We start from the raw sequence: 20,157 nt of genomic DNA on the forward strand, positions 1-20,157 counted from the left end.
GTGCAAGTCGCAAGGCCAGCGCCCGTAATCTTTCCCTTTGCACGCTTGTGTGAAGATCGAGATTGGATTAATCCTCCAGAAGTTGTGAATCGTTAATAGAAGTTCTTGTAGGTACTTTCAATCCGTGTCAATTTGAAGCAACGATTGGTGGGGCAAAATGGGAAGATGAAGTGGAGTGGGTTTGCATGTGGAGGTGGAGGTGGAGGTGGACGGGCTCGGCTTGGTAAACAGCGGATTTGCCGAACCAAGTCTACTCCCATCCGTGGACGTCCTAATCAATTGACTCAGTAAGAAGCCGCTCGAGAATCTCTCCAAAAGAAATTGCCAGTCGAACACATCTGACAGCACGTAGACCATCGCGCGCGCCTGCAACTTGGTCGAGGAGCAAGTTTGCTGCTTGCGGGGATTCTTCGGCACTCAACTGAGTGTGACTGTCCACACCGTCCAGTCCTGCTCGAGGGAGCTCTGAAGTTCTAGAAGCGTTCAGGTGGGCGGCAATCGAATCGTTACTTCCGAATCGAGATATAGCCCAGCTGGTGAGACCACCCATAAACAAAGAGATCGCTAATTCGAACCCACTCCGCTGCATATCACCAGCTGCAATTGCTTCGTGCGCTGCATTCAACATTTGACTGTTGCAGGCAAATATTTTTTGAGCTCTCTCCCCCTGGAGCCAATTGCGCAATGATTGCACAGCCAGACCAATATCGGCATCTGAGCCAGATCTACCAGCGACAATATGCAGGTCTGAAAAATTCAGATGAAGGGCCAAATTCGCCAGATGATAGAGAAGAATTCCCGGCGAATTTTTTGAGCTGAGATCGGTCTCATCAGCTGGTCCGCCATCTCCATAGAAAGTGGCCCAATTTCTTAGACAGGCCTGCAGCCAGTTTCGACGCTCCTGTAGTGAAGCCCCGATATTCTCTGGTGCGAATGAGATAGGGGACGTAATTAGTCCTGTTGGATTAAGCATGCAGATGGTCTGCCGCCACTCGAAGACATGTGTATGCAGGACGTAGGCATAGAGAGTCTTACAAAAGTCGTCCAATGCTGGGAATGGTAAGACTCCCGGAATCTCATTGTGTAAGAGAATTGTCGTCAATGTTGTTAGGAAAAACGTGCTTGGCGGGATCTCGGCTGGTCCAAGTACAGCTTTCCAGGCCCAGGCAGTTGGTGCGTTCCAAAATATTTCCGAACATGGCAATGCGGCATTCACAGTCTCAGCCTTGCTAATGTATGGCTGACGTTGAAAAACAGCTGCCATTTGACAGTCCAGCAGCTAGCAAAAAAGTCAATCAGACAGTGGCTATAATTATAGGCTTCAGCCTAGACATGAGACTTACATATATGCACAGCCCTAGACGTTTCTTTTGCTCAATTATGATCCATTTTGTCCATGCCTCATCAAATCGATTCCGATTTTGCCTCGATGATGGTTGAGTGGAGAGGGTTGGTTTCATTCGGCAATCCAATAGCTGGCCTCGTCGGCAGTAAACAGCCAACTCGCCACGATCACACTCAGCACGCTCATATGCTGCCTTTTGCCCCACCCACATCGCAGACAAAGAGACTAAAAAGAATGCCAGAAGGTTCTCAGCCGAACACAACTGTAAAGGAATAATGTTAGCTTCGATCACAACTGTACTGTAGAATAATTTCATTTCACATAGTTCTGATCCCTTTCCTGCATCAACTTGATTGACATTCTGGCTCTTCGAGGTATGTCAGTGTGAACCTTCCTTGATTTGAGTCCGAGAAGCTGGACCCCATGATCGCCATGGCAAGCAATAGGTTCGGTGAAGAATTGTTGGGGTTGAATGTAGGGATGTGCAGCACAGGAAATCGAGGTTGGACGTGAACGAAAAATAGCCGAAGGAAGTAGGAAACTATGGGTAAGGGGGGGAATGACTGAGCACATTTCCCCTTCTCGCTGCAGAAGCCCTCGAGAAGAAGCGCGGTAACGGTATCCACCATCGCCGTATGACTTTCTTTCGAGAGCGGAATACTCATATCCAGTCGCCCTGATTTTCCAATGACTGGGTTGTCGATTTCATCAATATCAACATAAGCGGCTGCTCTTGAAGTTTCGCATGGCTTTATTCGGGCCTGCCATTCCTGAGGTCCATCACTTTGTAAATCATTAGAGGCAGTGTTAAAGTGATCCTCATGTCGACCATGGCTGAGATCTGGGTGTTCCAGCTGTATCGAAGCGCTCAGTTCCTCGTGGTCATGCATGAAGTCCAAAGGACTATGCGTAGATGCGTTGTTGGATAAGAAATCCAAAGTCCACCCAAGGTTGACATCCGGTAGACCTTCGCCGTAGAAGGGCCATTGCAAGTCCCAATCTAGTAATTGAGTGTGGTTGGATGGAAGGAGAGGACGACAAGGTTCACTATGTGACATGTCCACGGGGGTTAAAACTGGGCGATGGCACTTTTCTTGTGAGTTCGACGGAGAATTCATCATCATGGTGGGTGTCTCCGCCCTTCGACCTCTTTGTTCGGTGGTTTCATTATTCGAAGTTTGTCCACGGGAATAGCCCTCTGAGACATTTTCTCCCTGGTTCGAGTCATGGGAGTCTCTTTCTAGGCCACTTTCAGAGACAGTTGCGCTGTTTTCATGAACCTTTCTATGTCTAGACAAAAGATCGCTAATGCGTGGGAGTTGTCAGAGGCCTGCGGCGACCCAAAAAAAAAAAAGTGTCAAGCCTCACCTTCTTGTAAATCGACTAGGACACTGTGAACAGGCATAGTGTTTGCTATTTCTATCGTCTGTTGTATCACACCAGTAAGCATATCTGTTGCAATATGGGCCTAAAATCCTTTGATCAGGCGAAAGTGGATCTTACGTGCTGATCGCTGATGTCTGACAAGATTCTCTCGGCGAGAATAGGACTTGGGGCACTGCGTGCATCTGTGCACTGTTGGAGTTGAGTGCCTCTCCATGTGATCAGAGCAATCAGCAAACTCAAGTGGAGCGCGAACTGTTCCAGCTAAGCAAGGATGGCGAGTAGTGGAGGTTGAGGACTGGTGAGAAATGGGTGGAGGTGGAGGTGGAGGTGGTGGTGGACTGCACATGCTCAGGCTTGGCCCCATAGTAGAGCTAATGACTGGAATATTTACAAAAAAAGGAACCAGCCAATTCCAGACGTTTTGACTTTCTCAATCCCATTCAAACTTCTACTTCTGTGTTATTGCGTTTGGATTTTTGTTAATTATCACTTTTTGAGCTTGTGCGCGAGGCTTCTTGGATATGCCAGACATTCAAGCTTTAGCCTCTGCCAATGGCTCGACTTCGGGGTGTCACTACAGGGATCAGTTGTCCTTTTTGTCTTTAGAGGAAAAGGTTTCTCTGCTTTCCGGTGTTAGCTTTACAAGCACTGCCGGTATAGACAGGCTTGGTATACCTTCCTTGAAGGTTAGTACGCGAACGCACCGTTCTGCGATGTATTAAGCTAAATATATCGATGCATAAAACAGGTCAGCGATTCAATTAACGGTGTTCGCGGTTCCCAATCGCACCTGGAAGACACCGGGACAGCCTGCTTCCCAAGCTCGACCTGCCTTGCTTCAACATGGAACACGAGTCTGATGAAAGAATTTGGTGAAGAGGTTGCATTACAAGCCAAATCGAAATCGGTGCAAGTTGTTCTTGGGCCAAACATCAATATTCATCGGGATCCACGAGCAGGCCGCAATTTCGAAGCATTCAGTGAAGACCCTCTTGTCACCGGGGAGCTGGCTGCTGCTATTGTTAACGGAATTCAATCGCAAGGTGTGGGTGCCTGCGTGAAACATTTCGTCGCCAACGAAAGCGAGACCGTCCGCAGACGCTACAATGTCGACGAGTCAGGTGACGGTAGAACAATGCGGGAGTTATACTTGCGCACATTTCAGCACTTGTTGCGGCGAGCCAACCCAGTTTCAATCATGACAGCGTGAGTGCTATTTAATCATCTTTGAAGGTGACATAAAAATGTTCTGACACTCATTTCATCAGCTACAATGCGCTTGACGGCCAGTTCTGTAGCCAGAATCCGCTGCTCAAATCATTACTTCGTAATGATTGGAAATACGATGGCTGTCTTATGTCTGATTGGTATGGGACCAAAAGTACAATTGAGGCCTTAGAGGCAGGGCTTGACCTGGAGATGCCCGGACCATCTGTCCACCGGGGCTCGAAGCTAGTGCAGGCGATCAGACGCAAAGAAATACCCGAGGAAGCACTCAATACCGCAGTGGCGAATGTTTTAACAATGATCGATCGCACCGCTGTTAGTCACAGTGATAAGGACGAAGAGTCCTTGATTTGCCATTCAACCAGCGCCATGGCATTGAGAACGGCATCAGAGGGAATCATACTTGTGAAGAACGAGAACAATGTTCTCCCACTTGACATGTCAGGCAATCTGAAAGTGGCTCTTATTGGAGCTGCCGCTGTCAATCCATCTATCACTGGCGGGGGCAGTGCATGTGCCAGGCCTCAATACATTCACACCCCCTTGAGCTGTTTCCAAAATGCCAGTGAGAAGCTCGAGCAGGTTTCCTTTGTCCATGGTGTGAACTCTCATCACATCATACCTCTGATGCCGACCAACATGATGCAATCTCGAAATGGGCACTTCGGTGTAACTGTGGATTATTTCCTGGATGGTTCTGACACGCCCGTTTACTCTGAGGAGTCTGAGCAGCCTGTCGTGGTGATGCTTGGGAAGTTGAAGCCAGGCCTGACTCAAACTGGATTCTATTTTATCATGGAGACCACTGTTACAGCAGATCGAAGTGGTAATCACACATTGGCTGTACAAGCTACAGGAGATTTCACGTTATGTGTGGATGGAATGGAGGTATGTTTCCCAGTATTACATTGCTTGTCTCATATTATATTCGATTGCTCATCAGTCCTATGACAGGTACTTTCAAAGTCTGCCCCTGTCATGACAGTCGCAGATTTCTTATTTGAGCCCAAGAAATTGGAAATTGAGATTGACTTCCGAATGGAAGCTCATAGGCCTTACAAAATCACCTTGCGAACTCATTCTCGTGACATTGCTTCGGCCGACGGCGAAATTTCTCCTCATTCGGCGAAATTATGTTTTATGGAAGAGCATGACAATCGAGTTGCCATCGCCGAGGCAGCCACGGTTGCTGCTCACTCCGATATCAGCGTGATTTTCGGGGGTCGCACACACGATCACGAATCTGAAGGGTTCGATCTTCAGACCCTGAAACTGCCCCGCAGTCAAGTCCGTATGATCAAAGCAGTTGCAAGTGTATCGAAGCAAACAATCCTTATCCTGCACTGTGGGAATCCCATTGATGTCTCTGAGTTTGTTGACGATGTCGATGGGGTCATCCTGGCCCATTTCCCAGGACAAGAAGGCGCACAAGCCATCGTCGACATCATCACCGGAAAGACAAACCCTAGTGGAAAATTAGCTACCACATGGCCTATGCGGCTAGATAAAAGCTCTGTACCGACATTTGGAAACTTCCCAGCCAAAGATGTCGGAAATGGACCGGTCATTCGATACCGTGAGGGTCTGCAAATGGGCTATAGATCTCCTGACACCGCATCCTTCGTTCGCTGGCCTTTTGGATATGGCTTGTCCTACTCCACGTTCGAGTATAAAAACTTGGAGGTCATTTCTCACGATCCCATGAACGGTCACGCGTGGCTTAAAACCCACAGCCAGATAGTTCATATTACGGTGGATGTTCAGAATACAAGCGACAGGGCTGGGTACGAGGTTATTCAAGTTTATAGCCAGCCTCCAAGCCATCCCATGATCTGGAGACCTCGGTCTGAGCTGATCGCATTTACCAAAGCATGGCTTAGGCCAAATGAGACGAAGCGAGTCGGCCTCTCGGTCTCCCAGCAGGATATAAGTGGGTATTGGGATAGTGTGGCTAAATGCTGGCGGTCTCTCAACGGAAATTACAAGATTTCCACGGGTGGCTGTGCAGCATACCTGCAAATAGAGAACATGGGAACATGGAATGGCCTTTAAAATCAACGTGCAATACATAAACCCATCAATAGACAGAATTTTGGTGTTTTTAAAGCTCGGGTTTACATCGGAGAAAGCAGATCACGGTTGTAGTACGTTGAGTTTTTTTTGCTTCAAAAGTATGTGTCGAGTCATATAGCGCAATTTCCAGTGATTGTGTTGAAAGAAATCATTTGGAAAGCAGTTGTAAACTACTGTTAAGAAAGACAGAAGATTGAAACGTAGAGGGCAAGAAGTTTGGTATGGTTCGGTTTACAATTCCAGGCTGCCGAGGGACCTGATCAGATCGACTCAGTCCACCTCCACCTCCACCTCCACCTCCACCTGCCACTTCCACCCTCCACTTTTGTGGTGTTCGCCGAAATCTGTCACAGGAGAACCCCGTACTTCGGCTTGTCTAATTTCCCCAGCTTCTCCAAGCTCGTTGTGTCTGAAAATGTGGGGAGCGATTTTTTTCATATATATGTGAGCTTCGAGTCGGCATTCTTCATCTTTCAAGGCTCACAACAGTATCTTCAATTGGGTCCAATTTGGCTCCACATCAATTTTCGCGTTGTGGCGGTCATATTTTTACAGCCTTGTTGCAATGACTTCTACGTATCGCAGCCCATCTATCAAGTCGAGTCCTCTTCAGGATGAAATGAAGGAGAACGCCGCAGCAGAGATGGTTGAGACAGTATCTCGGACCCAGGGAAGTGCCGAGGAAGGCGCTTGGGCTTCTGCGAAGAAGAACCCTAAAGTGATTCTCTACAGTGTGGCTGCTTGTGTGAGCTCAATGCTTTGGGGTTTCGACATTGGTAAGAATCTATACTTTCACTGAATCCTCGGTTCAGTCACTGACTGCTCTTTCGCTACCTCTAGGCGTCAACTCCATAAGTGTGGCATTGCCTGCTTTTAAGATGATCTTTGGGTATGAATATGAGGGCGAGCTCTTGATCTCGGCCACGTGGAACGCCCTATGGACAGCCATGACATCGCTTGGAATGTTGATCGGTGAGCTGCTACCACATTCTTAAATGATACGCAGGGGCTCTAACCATCTGGCCCTCTAGGAAGTATCATTTGTGGTTGGGTGTCCGATCGCGGTGGTCGACGACTTGGATTTGGAATTGGCTCCGCTGTTTCTTTGCTTGGAGTAGGCCTCGAATATGCTGCCAGTGAGCCTGGTATGCTCCTTGCTGGTAAAATTGTGAGTCTTGACTTCATCCTCACTCATTGGCGTAAGCTTCTGAAATTCATACCCTACCACTAGATCAACGGTCTGTCCCTAGGTTTCTTCCTGACACTAGGCTCCACATACGCCTCCGAGATTGCACCAACTGCCTTACGTCCTTCTTTAACCGCCGCTGTCAACCTGTTCATCAATGCCGGTCAGCTGATGGCCATTGGTATTGGTAACACTCGCTTCGCTATAATGGTCCCTGCATCATACAAAGTCATCTTTGCGGCTCAATGGGCATTCCCTTGCTTTATCGCATTGCTGGCAATGTTAATGCCTGAAAGTCCCTGGTATCTTCTACGTAAGGGCCATGTCGAGCAGGCAAGGAAGAGCCTGCGGAGACTCCATCTGGAGGCAACTGACACAACGTTGATTCTGGAAGAGATTCAATCTTCAATTGCGGCTGAAAATGCGATTGCAGAAATTCAAAAGGATACGTCGTACTGGGACTGTTTCCGTGGCACTAATTGGCGCAGAACCCGCATTTCGTGCGGAATGTTTGCAGTGCAGCAATTCACCGGTATCGCATTCTATTCACAGGCCTTGTACTTCCTCGGTATCTCTGGTCTACCCACCGCTCTTACTTTCCAGCTCGCGCTCGGAGGCTTCGGTGTAGCCATGCTTGGAAACATCATCTCATGGTTCATCATGAATTATGTTGGTAAGTTACCCTCTTTCCCACCGGCTCACTGGATTCCAAATCTCAAATCTTCCTACAGGCCGAAGACCTCTCCTTTTGACTGGTATTTTACTTAATGGTATCTGTCTGATGTCTGTCGGTGTTGCCGGATGCTTCAAATCCATGGCTGCGCTATACTATATTGGATATGTGATGAACTTCGCCCAGCTCTTCTATGCTCCCACCGTTGGAGCTGTGAGTTGGACTATCAGCGCGGAAGTGGGTTCAGTCAAGCTTCGAGCCAAAACGCAAAGTTTGGCGATTGGAACCAACGCATTCGTTAGCTGGGCAATGAACTTCATTGCACCTTACCTTATCAACACTGATGAGGGTGAGTCTTTCATACAGCAATTTTCTAACACTTCGCATGCTGATAAAACCTACCTCTAGCCAATCTGGGAGGCAAGGCTGCATTTGTATGGATGGGCCTCTCCTTTGTTAGTCTTGCTTGGGCTTGGTTTGAGGTTCCTGAGCTCAAAGGTCGTTCTTTTGCTGAACTGGACGAGATTTTTGCTCGAATGACACCCACACGAAAGTTCCAGAAAGCATTGGTCGACTTCAGTTTGGGCTCTAAAGATGCTTCATCTTAGTCAGGCAGAGTCATTTGTTATCTTAGCGCTAATGTGAAAAGAAGAGCCAATTCAACACAAGACTTGAATAGTAAGGCCCGTGTTCGACACTGGATTCGATACTGCTTGGATAACCTGTTACCGAAACTTGGGCGCCTAGTTCCTCAGGCTGCGAATTAGTCTTGTATATTCTGGCCCCCACATTTCGGAATATCCGTAGGTCCGCTTTGCGGGGCTGTTCAGCTTCAGCTCACAGCCAACACCTCAATCAACATTAGTTGTAATTAATTCACGACGGTCTCGCTATGGCGCGAGTCTCAGATCTCATCCGAGACTCGAGGCTAGAGACATTTTTCCTTCCCGACTGTAGTGTGGAAACCGTCCATACTTCCCGAGAATCAGACATCACTTCACGCAGGCGTGTTGTTGCTAGATCAGAACACTGGAAACGACTTTCTAAAATTGGAGGTGGCGCATATGGAAGTGTTTGGTTGGAGAAATGTATCAAAGACAGTCATCAGCGCAACATACACGCTCTAAGAGCCGTGAAGCAGATTGACCTCGACTCGCGACTTGGCCCTATCGACTATAACCGCGAGTTGGAAGCTATCGCCAAGTTCTCGCACGCTCGGGTATGTGTGGAGGAAAAGGTTCATCATGATATGAAACAACTTTGCTAACTATTTAAGTATGTGCGATGCTTTGTTCGGTCATTTGGGTGGTACGAAGGCCCAGATCAACTGTTCATAGCAATGGAATATCTCGAATTGGGTGATCTGTATCAACACTTGTACGACAAACCACCCCTTCCAGAACGTGAGGCAAAGGAGATTGCCTTTCAAATATTGGAAGGTCTGGATATGATGCATGAAAACGACTTTGCTCACCGAGATCTAAAGCCGAGAGTAAGTCAGAGAGTTTCAAGAAGCCACTTCGAGGTCCTTTTCTGATAGCGTTCCTCAGAACATTCTTATCAAGGCGCGGCCTCCGGATGACTGGTGGATTAAGATCGCGGATTTTGGTATCAGCAAGCGCATTGAGGACGGCCACGGCCAAACCTCCATTCTAAGGGGTACCCCTGGATATGTTGCCCCCGAGCTTTGGGGGTTCATAGAGCGAGGCAGTGTATATATGACTGACATCTGGGCTACCGGAGAGATTGTTTTTGAGATACTTGTCAAAAAGCAGCCATTTGCACACCTAGGGCTGCTTTCGTCATATGCAAACCAGGGAACATTTCCATCAGGGCTGCTTGTCAATGCTGGTGTCAGTCGCGATGGCATCGATTTCGTTTCTTTACTGATGAAGGCTCACCCCAAAGACCGCTGCACGGCTAAGGCGGCTCTATCTCACAAGTGGCTAGCAACAATAGCAATCCCAGCTTCAGAGGGCCCTGATTCCGAAGCGTACAGTCCAGGAGAGACCAGTGACTTAAGTCCGATACCCGAATCAAAGTCATTTACGGTAGAATTGATGACCCAAGAGTTCGCTTCATGGGACACGGAAGAGCTTTCACAAAAGACGATTCAACCTCGCAAATCAGATCCTCATATAACAGCGTTTTTGAATTACGAGCAGTCCACATCAAGCAGCACTGATTTGAGCCCCCATAAAGGAGATAATGCCACCATGACCCCCTCGAGTTACAGTCCGACTGCCTCCAAAAGTAGCAATGCTTTTGATGAGCCTCAGAGCGCTACGGACCAGGCCGTTACTGACCCCAACAACCGCGCCATCTCTAGGAAGCCTGTTGCCGCGAATAACAACCCAACACGATCACCAAACTTCTCTACGTTCGACGATATCATCCCCAACGGTGAACTCAATTATTCACCCGGAAGTGCCAACTTCGAGGACCGCAGAAATCCTACATCGCCACCATCGAAGACAAGCCTATCTTTATGGTGGTGGAAAAAATTCCGAGCGGGTGCCCAGAGAGTCGAACCCAAAGGTACTTCCATCCCTAATCCATATCCGGATAGAAGCTAGATCTGAAGGCAGCCTGTTGAAGGCTTGGCCCTACTTCACTATTTGTCCAGGCTGACCCATTATCGCAGACGAAGGACCTCATGGTGTTTTTGGTGTGCCGTTAGATGCTAGCATTAAATACGCAAATGTTTCTCTCTCCGTAGTGAGTGAGGATGACGGTGCTATCATTATTGGTTATGTGCCAGTCATTGTCGCAAAGTGCGGCGTGTTTCTCAAGGAGAAAGGTTTGTGAAGATGTTCTCTCCTACGACCTGTCCATCATCGCTAAAGATTTTTTATTAGCCACCGAGGTCCAAGATATCTTCAGGCTCAGTGGATCATCCGAGAGAATAAAGAACCTCGAACTGAGCTTTGATAGCCCGCCGAGATATGGGAAAGGCCTAGATTGGACAGGCTATAATGTTAATGACGTTGCGAATCTACTTCTTCGGTACTTGCTTCAACTACCCGAGCCAGTAATTCCACTGAAGTTCAGCAAGGAATTTCAAGAGCCCCTGCGCCAATTCCAACAGGATCCAAGTCACTCGTCTGGTCGTGAAGTATTTGACAAGATAGTCAAGACCTACCAACTCTTGATCACCCGGTTACCGGATCACAGCAGACTGCTGCTTTTATACATACTTGATCTTCTTGCCGTTTTTGCTTCCAAGTCGGACAAAAACCGAATGACATCAGAACGCCTCGCATTAATTTTTCAACACGGGCTATTGGCTTCTCGACCATCCAACACGTACTATGAAAATACCGATATACTGAATCGGGACGTGTTGATTTTCTTAATCGAGAACCAAGATCGATTCCTGATCACCATAATCCCGACTGCGCATTCTGAAAAGCAGAACGAGGTAGTTCATGAAGAGCATGAATCCGGAGAGCAGGTGTTTCGATCCCCCGACCCGGAAGGTGGCTGGTAACTATTAGTGACAACTATAGTTTAACAAAAGAAACTTACTATACCCCGAGGATTTCCTTTCGGGAGATTCACCGTTTGTCCAGGCCATACGCCATTCACCTGTCTTTGGCATCCTTTTGCGTCCCTCCTTCTCCTTCAAAGAGAGGACAGATTGAGATTTCCCCGACTGCTTCCTGTGCGTAGGCTTAGAGACGTCTTCACTAAACTTTTGTATATCAGCTTGTAAAGTAGCCAGCTATCACATGCGAGGAGAATTATGCATGCAGTACCAACCGAACAAATTGTCGAAACTTCCGAGTTTTCAACCCGAGCTCGCCAAGGTTACCAGGGCAGTCAGCGCGTTGCACCTGTTCAATGTAAGTAACATGACGATAGGATAGATACTTCTTGGCTTCTTGAATTTGGCATACAATATCGATGATATACATCGGAGATGTTGAATATGCACAACTCTAGGGAGGTATGCACTATATCAAAAAGCTTTGCACTGGCTGCCCCGTCGGCACAGAATCCGAGGATCCGGCTCATTCACAGCAAAGGCTCAAAAATACTCAAACTCATATCATCCCACCAAGGGTCAGAAGCGTGGCGTGAGGTGGCGCACATGTACCGGGCATGAATTTGGCCGTGTAAACTGCATCATCAAAAAATAGAACTCGACTAGGTCAGTTAGAATCCATACAAGCCCAATGCTTTGCCAAGGCAGGAACAGATTGTTCTTCGCGAGGACAATTGGTGGGTCCGACTTTCTTTGTCTGGCACTCTCCACAGTGGGTTTGATGCGCCAACCATATCCGTGCCTTACTGCCCACCCAAACCGCTTCCCGCTTTGGGTGCGCCACTAATCCTCGTCTCTTACAATTCCTCGTCTCTTTTCTAAGAAATCTTCGAATTAACCACCCAATTAGCTAATTATCAACAAAAAAAGGCTCTCCCCTCTCTCTAGCTTCTATCTCATTAGCCATTGCCTGTTCAATACCCTCTTTCGACCTCTGTGTAGGTTTATAGCTATACACCTTTTCAAACTGCTTCGCTAGCTTCCTCTCCTCCGCGGCCGCATCTTTCTCCTTCCTAATGCGAATTGACCGATTCGCATCGCGAGGCTTTAATATACCAGACTGGCTAAGCGGTTTAACCTGCCGCATAGTGTATTGACGACGTTGAGGTGCTTGCGCGGCTCTGATTCGCTGAATTGTATCCTGGGTCATGGCGAGCTCTTCAAGCTTCTCCCGCTGGTGTGTGAAAATTTTGGTAAGATCTCGCTGCGCTTTCTGCGAGAGAGAATCGAGATGTTTAATTATCTTCGCCTGATTCTTCTCGAGTGCTTTAATAGTGTTTGGAGGGCTGTTTTCCACACTAGAAGAAGAGAGATTTAGTAGTGGTGAAGGAGATAGCGTATGTGTAGCCGATCGGAGTTCTGGTGCGTAAAGATCAGGAATTACTAGTTGACTAGCAAGATTTTCAATAATCTTACTACCGTTAACCGGCTAAATACCACGATCTTTAAAAGATTCGCGAATAATTCGTTGCGTAAAGGCCCTCTTGCGAAGCGGTTGGATAATCCGTAAGAATTCCGATTTCCCGTACGGTCGGCCACCCTAGAAGGATAGCTTATTATTTATAAGCCGAAACTACTGCTTATAATTCAAAAAGGGCTTGCTATCAAGTGGTTGGTAGAGATGTGTTGAATAAGGTAGAAAACAGAATAGGATAATATCATAATCTTCGCATTTCGTAAGGAATTCGAGGGTAAGGTGTGCACTATAGCCATCGAATACAAGATAGCGCTTTTCGCCACGTTTTATGCGATGAATCGTCTGAATAATAAATTCATCTAGCTAGTAAAGGGCTAATTCATCAGAAATCCAGCCGTTTGGAGAGAGTGCAGTAGTTGTTTCGTATAGTAGGTTTTCACTACCGTCGAACCAGGCCTCCATGAAGTTTTTCCCGCTACTTTTGAATATAAAGAGCGGATCCATAAGCCAGCCATCTGTACTAATACACTCGACCGCGGTAATAGTTTCGCCTCGCTCAGTTTCAGCTAGATCAGGAGGGCGAGATGATTTAGAACCAAGCACCTTTCTCGATCGCCCTTGACCAGGTTGGAAGCCGCATTCATCGAAGTTGTATACTAGCCGTGCAGGAACGTCATGGAGAAGGTGTTTAGCTAGTCGTACTAGTGTTAAAGAAACCCTGTATCTTCAGCTTGGATTCGCCTCGATTCCTTAGTCTTCTGCTTCACTAGGGCTAGGTTTAGGTGCTTTGGTAGGCGTGCTTCAAAGAGATACGCCCACATCTTGCTAACCTGCCTCTCTGGTTCGCCCGCACGCGCAATCGCGCGATTTGCCCACGCCTGTATAACCCCTGCAGTAGGTGGTAGATACCAGCTATACATTTTGACTATCCAATCAACTAGGGCCTTCTCCTGGTATGGCTGTAGGGCGTCTTTTAGCGATTTAGTAGGTGTAAAGGGCGATCGTGCGATTTTGACGCGACTGTTCAAGGAAGTGCGAGAAACGCCGAATTCACGCGCAATCTTCGCGATATTCGGCTTTTTCTGGGCCATAACTGCTTTACAGGCATTTTGTAGGCGAGATTCGTCAAAATCGGCGTTTCTAGGCATGGTGGTTGGTTGAATTGGCTAGTTGTAGGCTATCCTTAGAAAAGAGACGAGGAATTGTAAGAGACGAGGATTAGTGGCGCACCCAAAGCGGGGGTCACTCAGTCCACTTGGTCTGACAGTCACCTCACATAACTTCCCCATCGTTAAATCCAACAGAATGTGCCTCACAAAGGAACTGCCTGGGAAATATACGAAGGCGGAGAATTCCCCTGTCGCCTGAAAACTCTCTTGATATTGTTCTGCAGGGAACAATATCAGAACAATATCAAGACCCCTCGCAAACATCAACAGCCCCATCTTCCAAACCCCCCACGCGTTCTTTCAAGATATCGTCCGCCTCAAGTCATGAGCCTCGTCTTATCTCAACGCTCTCAAGGTTGAAAGAAATCCCAACCCGGGTTGAGGCAGCCACGTCGATTCACAATGTCAGGAACAATATGGATCTAACGCCACACGTCAAGGGACAATACCAGATTTGCGCATTCTGTGACTCAAAGCTTACCCAAAACTGCATTAGGCTACACTGGATACTATCAATCCCAATCCTCCTCATTGTTCCTTCCCCTCGGGGATTGTTCAACGTCCTCCCCAAGGCTATCATCAACCTGCTATACTCTGCTCCATTATCACGATTTATCAGGTATAAATACCACCCTCGACACCCGCCAGAAGATCTTTTTTTTCTCATCATCCGCTTCATTACCAATCCAACATCTCTACAACAATCTTTTCGCTTTTTCAAAGCTCCAAATCTATCGCAATGGCCCCCGTCCAGAACTCCGTTGTTGTCAAGGGTATGCATCTTCAAAATATCCATTCTACATATTCATTCACTTGACATGATACTTACATCTTCCTCTTCTACAGCCGGCCCCGGTGGTGGCTGCGTTGTCATGTAAGCTCCTTACATGAGCGCCCCCCGAACCGCCTACCTCGCGTACCACCATGATGCCCTGACCTGATCACTGGTTTATGGCCGTGGCCGACAACAAAATGCACAATTTCACCAACCTACATTTCTATCCTTACGATATGACCACCAACTTTTGAAAAACATCTCTCTCAAAGACATGATCAATCACTCTTTGCCTTTCGTCGTTTTCTGTCCAGTTCATTCTTTTCGCGGCGGTTTCCAGTGTCTCTTCCGGTCTACTTCTAGCTTTCCTACTTCTCCAATCACCATTTCGCTGTCCGCCTGCAAGATGCTACTTCTACTTCAGCCTTGCTTCTCGGGGGCAGACTGTAGACCGGCTTGCCGGACTGTCCAAAGCTCGGGTGACCTTGTGGCCTGGTTCTCGCGGCCTCTTTCGTGGACTTGGGAACATTGGGGTGTTATGTAGAAAGGGGGTTTCGATTTTGTGAACTCTTCCTTTCAGCTACATTTTTTGAGAGAGCACGAAACTAACAAAAGCCTGTTGGCGATTTGCTTCGTTGGGAATGGGGTGTGAGTTCCAATGGTTTTGCTTTCTGGGGCGCTGGGTGTGTCTCTGGTTCGGGATATTTCTTTTACTTGGGTTGATCATGAGTGGCTGCTAGGAATGCAATTCTGGCTCCCAATTCTTTTCTCTTTTCCTTCGTAGACCACTGCCAGGAGCTACTTGAGTGTAGAACATGGTCAATATCTGCTGTACCCAAATTATCGCCCCCGCTTCCCAACACTAATTGAATCCATATTGGGGTCCCACGTCTGGGTATGCCTATGTATATCTAGATATTTATACGGTTAGTGGTTAATCTAGAGGACTGGAAGATCCCGTGACTAAAGATACGGTTTTAAAAGGACCCCGTTCACCCACCCGTCTCGATCTTTTGCAACAACCACCAGTAGGCTGTATCGATTCTACTTCACCTATTAATCTTTTTATCCGCCATGGAAGTCCAATTTTTGCCAAATGAGCCGCTTACCCTCGCACAGTTGCTAAGTGTTCCAATTCGCTCGCCCATTGAACTCATCAAGAATTTGCGTTCTGTGTACGCTCAGAAACAGGTTGAAATCTTCCGAGACATGCTAGACTCGCTTATCTCAAACGACAAATTTGACATACATGACTTGGATACAATTATGATGGATGCGATCAGGAACAATGACACACAATTCACCTTGGAGCTTCTTTCTCATGGACTGCCCCTGCTCCCAGATTACGCCTTAGAAGCAACGAAGTGGAAGGCGAAGAATTTTCTTGAACTGTTTTTCGAGAAAGGCTGGGATATCAACAAGCCAATAAGTCAAGCTCAACCCCCCCTACTCAGGTGAGTCCAATGTCTTGTCTCCTATAAAGTATGATCCATTATAGATAAATCTTTCCTAGTTTCGTGACCCAGGATCACGACATGATGATCTGGCTACTAGATCGGGGGCCGATCCGAATCAGAGATGTGGGATCGATTTGACACCACTTTCTTACGCTGTCAAGGATGCCCCTATCTCAAATATTAAGCTCTTACTAGGCAGCGGAGGCGACACACGACAAGGCAAGCTTCTATTCCACGCGCTCGAACGAAAATCGGAAATTATTCAAGTTTTGAAGCTCCTTCTTAGAGAAGGTGCTCCGCTCAATGCTACAATGTATCAGAATCATTATCCTTCTTGGGCGCTTTATTTCTTCATGGGACTTGGTACTATCTTACACAAGGCGGCGGAGCTTGGAAATGTTCAAGCCGTCAGCTTTTTGATAAGTGAAGGGATAGATCTAAGCATAAATGACGCAAATGGTGCACTGATTTTGATTGTGCCAGGAATCTTGACAAAGTCGACGTTGTGAAAGTGCTCGAGGACTCTCCTAGTCAATGAAACATGGAAGGGGAGTTTTTGGAGATAGGAATGCAGATGTTTAGGCCTAGTGGTACTAGTTTCGGACCTAGTGTCGTTCGGTACTGCGTAACGACCAGGTATCTGTACTTTAGCATATCAGCCATGATTTTTCCCCATACGCGTTCCTTCCCTATTTGTCCCATGAAGTTCCCACACGTCCCAGATCGCTACATTCGTCACGGCGTTGATATCAATACCTGTCGATTATTTACTACGAACATTGGCATAGAGAACCCTGTAATGACTCTAGCTCCCAGTATTGATCCATAGGAGCCATTAATGGAATATTTTCGGATCTATTTGAGGGTCGCCCTCTTAAGCATACTGGATAGAGTGTCCTAGGATACCCAACCCAGACCCTCCCTAGCACCTCAAAAAAAGATCCCGAGTGCATAATATTTCAAGGGTGCGACTTAGTCAATAAAAAAGAATGGTAAAAAGAAAATAAACAAGAGAGAGAAAAGAAGCGGCGGGTGGGATGCGCCTTTATATACGTTGAGCGGCGTGACGTTATCAGCGTTCGTCTGGGCTTGCCAACTACTGCACCAACTCATCACTTTTCCCCAATCATCCTCCTTGTCCTTTACGACTTCAACCCCCTGATGAGGTTTCAACAGTTAGAATTAGGCGGTCCTCGGATAATTACACTTTTTGCGTTTCTCTCCATGGGGTGAATGTATGTATACGCTATATAGAGTGGGGAGAGACGCCCGGATGGTTCTATGTCTCCCCTAGATCTAGATGAGCTGACTTGATGACCCTTCCAGGACTCGACACTGGCTACTGGAAATTCGCGCAAGAATGATCCAGCTTGATCGTGCCAAACTGATACAGGAGGTTCCCTGGGAAATAGGTGAACAGTCCCTGCCATTTGAGCGTCCACCACCACCCCCGAAGCCCGGCGCTGGCTTACGACTCTCCTTGAGATATTGCGCCGATGCCTTCCATTTCTCGACAACCCGCTTCAGTTCGAGCTGGTTGAACTTCTTCCACTCGCCGGCTAGATCGCTCGGCCCCCGGTTGGCAGTGTACCAGTTGTTAAACTGAAGCAGGTGTCGCGCATCCCATTGTAGCTGTCACAGAACGACTGCCACACCTCGGGATGGTTCCAATAGCTGAAGAGTATTCCAAGCTCTTTCAGATACGCCAGCTGCTCGTCGCCAGCATCCATATTATCCCACCGAGAGGTCTGAATTGCGGAAGAGCCTTTCACTATGGCCCCCTTCATCCAATTGGAGTCGGTAAGGATGATGGCGAAGCGGCCTTGTCGATCGCGACTTCCGAGCTCATCGCCCATTAATTGGGCGACGTTGTTAGTTGCCCCGGCCCAGGGAGCCCGCGAGAGAATCCAAGTGACGATCCAGGTACAGGGCCGAGTGACGTTGGCCACGCTCGTCATGTGGACGTTGAAGAACCTCGAGAGGGTCTGGTCTTCAAACGGATGTTCTGCTGACGGACAGGATTCTAGTTAGCATCGGCTGTGACAAGGGAGGAAGGCAACTTACTCTCGTAGAACTGGTTGTATCTGATGATGTTGGCTTTGTCCCACACGGTATCCGAGTTCGCAAATTTGCCCCAGGCCCAGTTGTTGCAGGTCTGTGACGAGTTATGCATATACTTGATGACGTTTTGGGTCGATCAGTGAGAATTGAAATCCTGGAGTCCGCAGCTCTCATTGACCAGCAGATCTCTCCGGGCCAGCGAGGTCTGGTCGGAAACCGGGAAGATATAATAGTCATCGTCCCGGACACTGCGCTGGGTGCCATACCGACACGGGATACAGGCGCATCCACAACAGGGCTCCTCGATAGCCCCCTCGGTGGTGCAGTATCCGCACCCATTGCACATGATCCGGGCTACCATCTTGTTCCATCCTCTATCACTCAGGTTAATCCCGGGGACCAACAGGTCTGGGTCGAAGTTCGGGTTCACGAGCTGGCGCCGCTCGATACTGTCTCGCTTAGTCGCCGCGTCCCCTATGAAGCATTGGCGTTCTCCGGCCTGCGCTAGCTCCTGCACGAAGGTCTTCGTCTCCTTGTCCTTCCAGCCGACGTAAGAACCACGCTCCAGATGGCTCTTCATTGTAGTGCCCAGACTGGTGGTCAGACAGGATTTCGCCCCGTCATGCTCGAAGTTCCGGCGGGAATACACCGACTGGGACAGGGACATATCCGTCATGGACTTACTCCAGGACATGAAATTTCCGAAGCTCGATGGCGATCCGCTTATTGACGATATCATCGACAAGTGCTGGCACAACCAATATCGCACGCTTGCGGAATCGGCCACACACGCAGTGACGCTGCTTAGGACGCCACTCAGCGAAGCACTGAACCCCGAATCAGCCTCCGCCCCCGGATGGCACACGAGTATAGAGAGAATACTGCCTCAGTTGTGGCACTACCCGGGGCCCAAAGGCGGAGCAACGGCGGAGCAACGGCAAGGTAACTAATAGTAACAAGTATTATAATGTGGAACAGGACCCATCTGGTGAGCAATTATCTTCAAAACAGGAATTCTGCCGAAACTTGGAGAAGCGCGGACTTCTTCGCCTACTTACTTCGGGTAAGCCCATGGAGCTTGGATTCAGCATGGAGCACAGGCATGTGTCACCAACTACTCTGCCGAGTTGAGAGGGACGAGACTACTATGAAGGGAGGTTGGATATTTGGATCCTATTTTGGCTAGTGCCGGTTGAGAATAAGCATGTTAGGGTTCGAGAGTTTAAGGTGGTTCGAAACAGTATATAAAAAGGCCTTCTAACCACGTTTAATTTCTCGTTGTTCATTTCTCGTATAATACATGCCTGGAAGTCGATGGCTGAGCTAGGTATTAATCATGCTTATCAGTAGTATGATGATTGATGGAAAATTCTGATTATTTTGCGGTGAGCAGAAGAAATGATAATGGAGTTTCTTAAATTCTAGATTCAGCAAACAGGGAAAGAAAGACACGACACGTACTTGGGACAGCCCGGGATTGAATGTCGGATAATTCAGTCATCTGGACGTTCGGAAGGTTTCTTTGCTTTGATATAGGCTTTATTTTCTATTTAAAACTTCTATATCTTATATCTAATATAGCTTTGCACTGTTAGCCTCGATATTTAGCTATTTGGCCACTCTGAGGGGGTTTAGGGCGTTAAGGGTTATCACAGAGTGGAGGTATTTCATGGTTAACCTAGAACTTGGATCACTACTTAAACTTATTTTTGTGAGCTTGGAGTACATACGACCATAGGGTGTGGAGAACAGGGCTTCCCGTCCGCTCAGCCGTACTTAAGCCACACGCCGGCCAGTTAGTAGTATGGTGGGTGACCACATGCGAATCCTGGCTGTTGTAT

General features: G+C 47.8%; 7 protein-coding genes across 7 annotated transcripts; 5 read left to right on the forward strand and 2 right to left on the reverse strand.

The window, feature by feature from the left end:
• Positions 1 to 271: 271 nt before the first annotated feature.
• On the reverse strand, positions 272 to 2,403 carry N7458_004757 (uncharacterized protein; the record flags this gene model as incomplete). The annotated part of the gene is made up of 3 exons (XM_056908139.1): positions 272 to 1,279; positions 1,344 to 1,639; positions 1,704 to 2,403. 3 exons carry the CDS (start codon positions 2,401 to 2,403, stop codon positions 272 to 274), a joined length of 2,004 nt encoding a protein of 667 aa, XP_056766757.1.
• Positions 2,404 to 3,276: 873 nt separating this feature from the next.
• Positions 3,277 to 6,010, forward strand: N7458_004758 (beta-glucosidase; the record flags this gene model as incomplete). The annotated part of the gene is made up of 4 exons (XM_056908140.1): positions 3,277 to 3,446; positions 3,485 to 3,937; positions 4,000 to 4,846; positions 4,913 to 6,010. Coding segments are annotated over 4 exons (2,568 nt in total), but the record flags the coding sequence as incomplete, so codon positions are not given.
• Positions 6,011 to 6,596: 586 nt separating this feature from the next.
• On the forward strand, positions 6,597 to 8,498 carry N7458_004759 (uncharacterized protein; the record flags this gene model as incomplete). The annotated part of the gene is made up of 6 exons (XM_056908141.1): positions 6,597 to 6,807; positions 6,872 to 7,003; positions 7,063 to 7,199; positions 7,263 to 7,890; positions 7,949 to 8,239; positions 8,299 to 8,498. The coding sequence occupies 6 exons, from the start codon at positions 6,597 to 6,599 to the stop codon at positions 8,496 to 8,498; spliced, it is 1,599 nt and encodes a 532-aa protein (XP_056766759.1).
• Positions 8,499 to 8,782: 284 nt separating this feature from the next.
• Positions 8,783 to 11,380, forward strand: N7458_004760 (uncharacterized protein; the record flags this gene model as incomplete). The annotated part of the gene is made up of 5 exons (XM_056908142.1): positions 8,783 to 9,109; positions 9,167 to 9,382; positions 9,441 to 10,428; positions 10,535 to 10,690; positions 10,749 to 11,380. The coding sequence occupies 5 exons, from the start codon at positions 8,783 to 8,785 to the stop codon at positions 11,378 to 11,380; spliced, it is 2,319 nt and encodes a 772-aa protein (XP_056766760.1).
• A 4,492-nt stretch (positions 11,381 to 15,872) lies between these two features.
• On the forward strand, positions 15,873 to 16,764 carry N7458_004761 (uncharacterized protein; the record flags this gene model as incomplete). The annotated part of the gene is made up of 2 exons (XM_056908143.1): positions 15,873 to 16,252; positions 16,353 to 16,764. 2 exons carry the CDS (start codon positions 15,873 to 15,875, stop codon positions 16,762 to 16,764), a joined length of 792 nt encoding a protein of 263 aa, XP_056766761.1.
• An 830-nt stretch (positions 16,765 to 17,594) lies between these two features.
• Positions 17,595 to 18,896, reverse strand: N7458_004762 (uncharacterized protein; the record flags this gene model as incomplete). The annotated part of the gene is made up of 5 exons (XM_056908144.1): positions 17,595 to 17,656; positions 17,728 to 17,857; positions 17,911 to 18,263; positions 18,320 to 18,410; positions 18,495 to 18,896. 5 exons carry the CDS (start codon positions 18,894 to 18,896, stop codon positions 17,595 to 17,597), a joined length of 1,038 nt encoding a protein of 345 aa, XP_056766762.1.
• A 94-nt stretch (positions 18,897 to 18,990) lies between these two features.
• On the forward strand, positions 18,991 to 19,383 carry N7458_004763 (serine/threonine protein kinase; the record flags this gene model as incomplete). Its single annotated transcript, XM_056908145.1, has 2 exons — positions 18,991 to 19,258; positions 19,328 to 19,383. The coding sequence occupies 2 exons, from the start codon at positions 18,991 to 18,993 to the stop codon at positions 19,381 to 19,383; spliced, it is 324 nt and encodes a 107-aa protein (XP_056766763.1).
• Between the last annotated feature and the right edge of the window lie 774 nt (positions 19,384 to 20,157).

Source organism: Penicillium daleae (genome assembly GCF_028827525.1).
Source record: "Penicillium daleae strain IBT 16125 chromosome Unknown utg000005l_segment0_segment0, whole genome shotgun sequence".
In the NCBI taxonomy this organism is placed as follows: domain Eukaryota; kingdom Fungi; phylum Ascomycota; class Eurotiomycetes; order Eurotiales; family Aspergillaceae; genus Penicillium; species Penicillium daleae.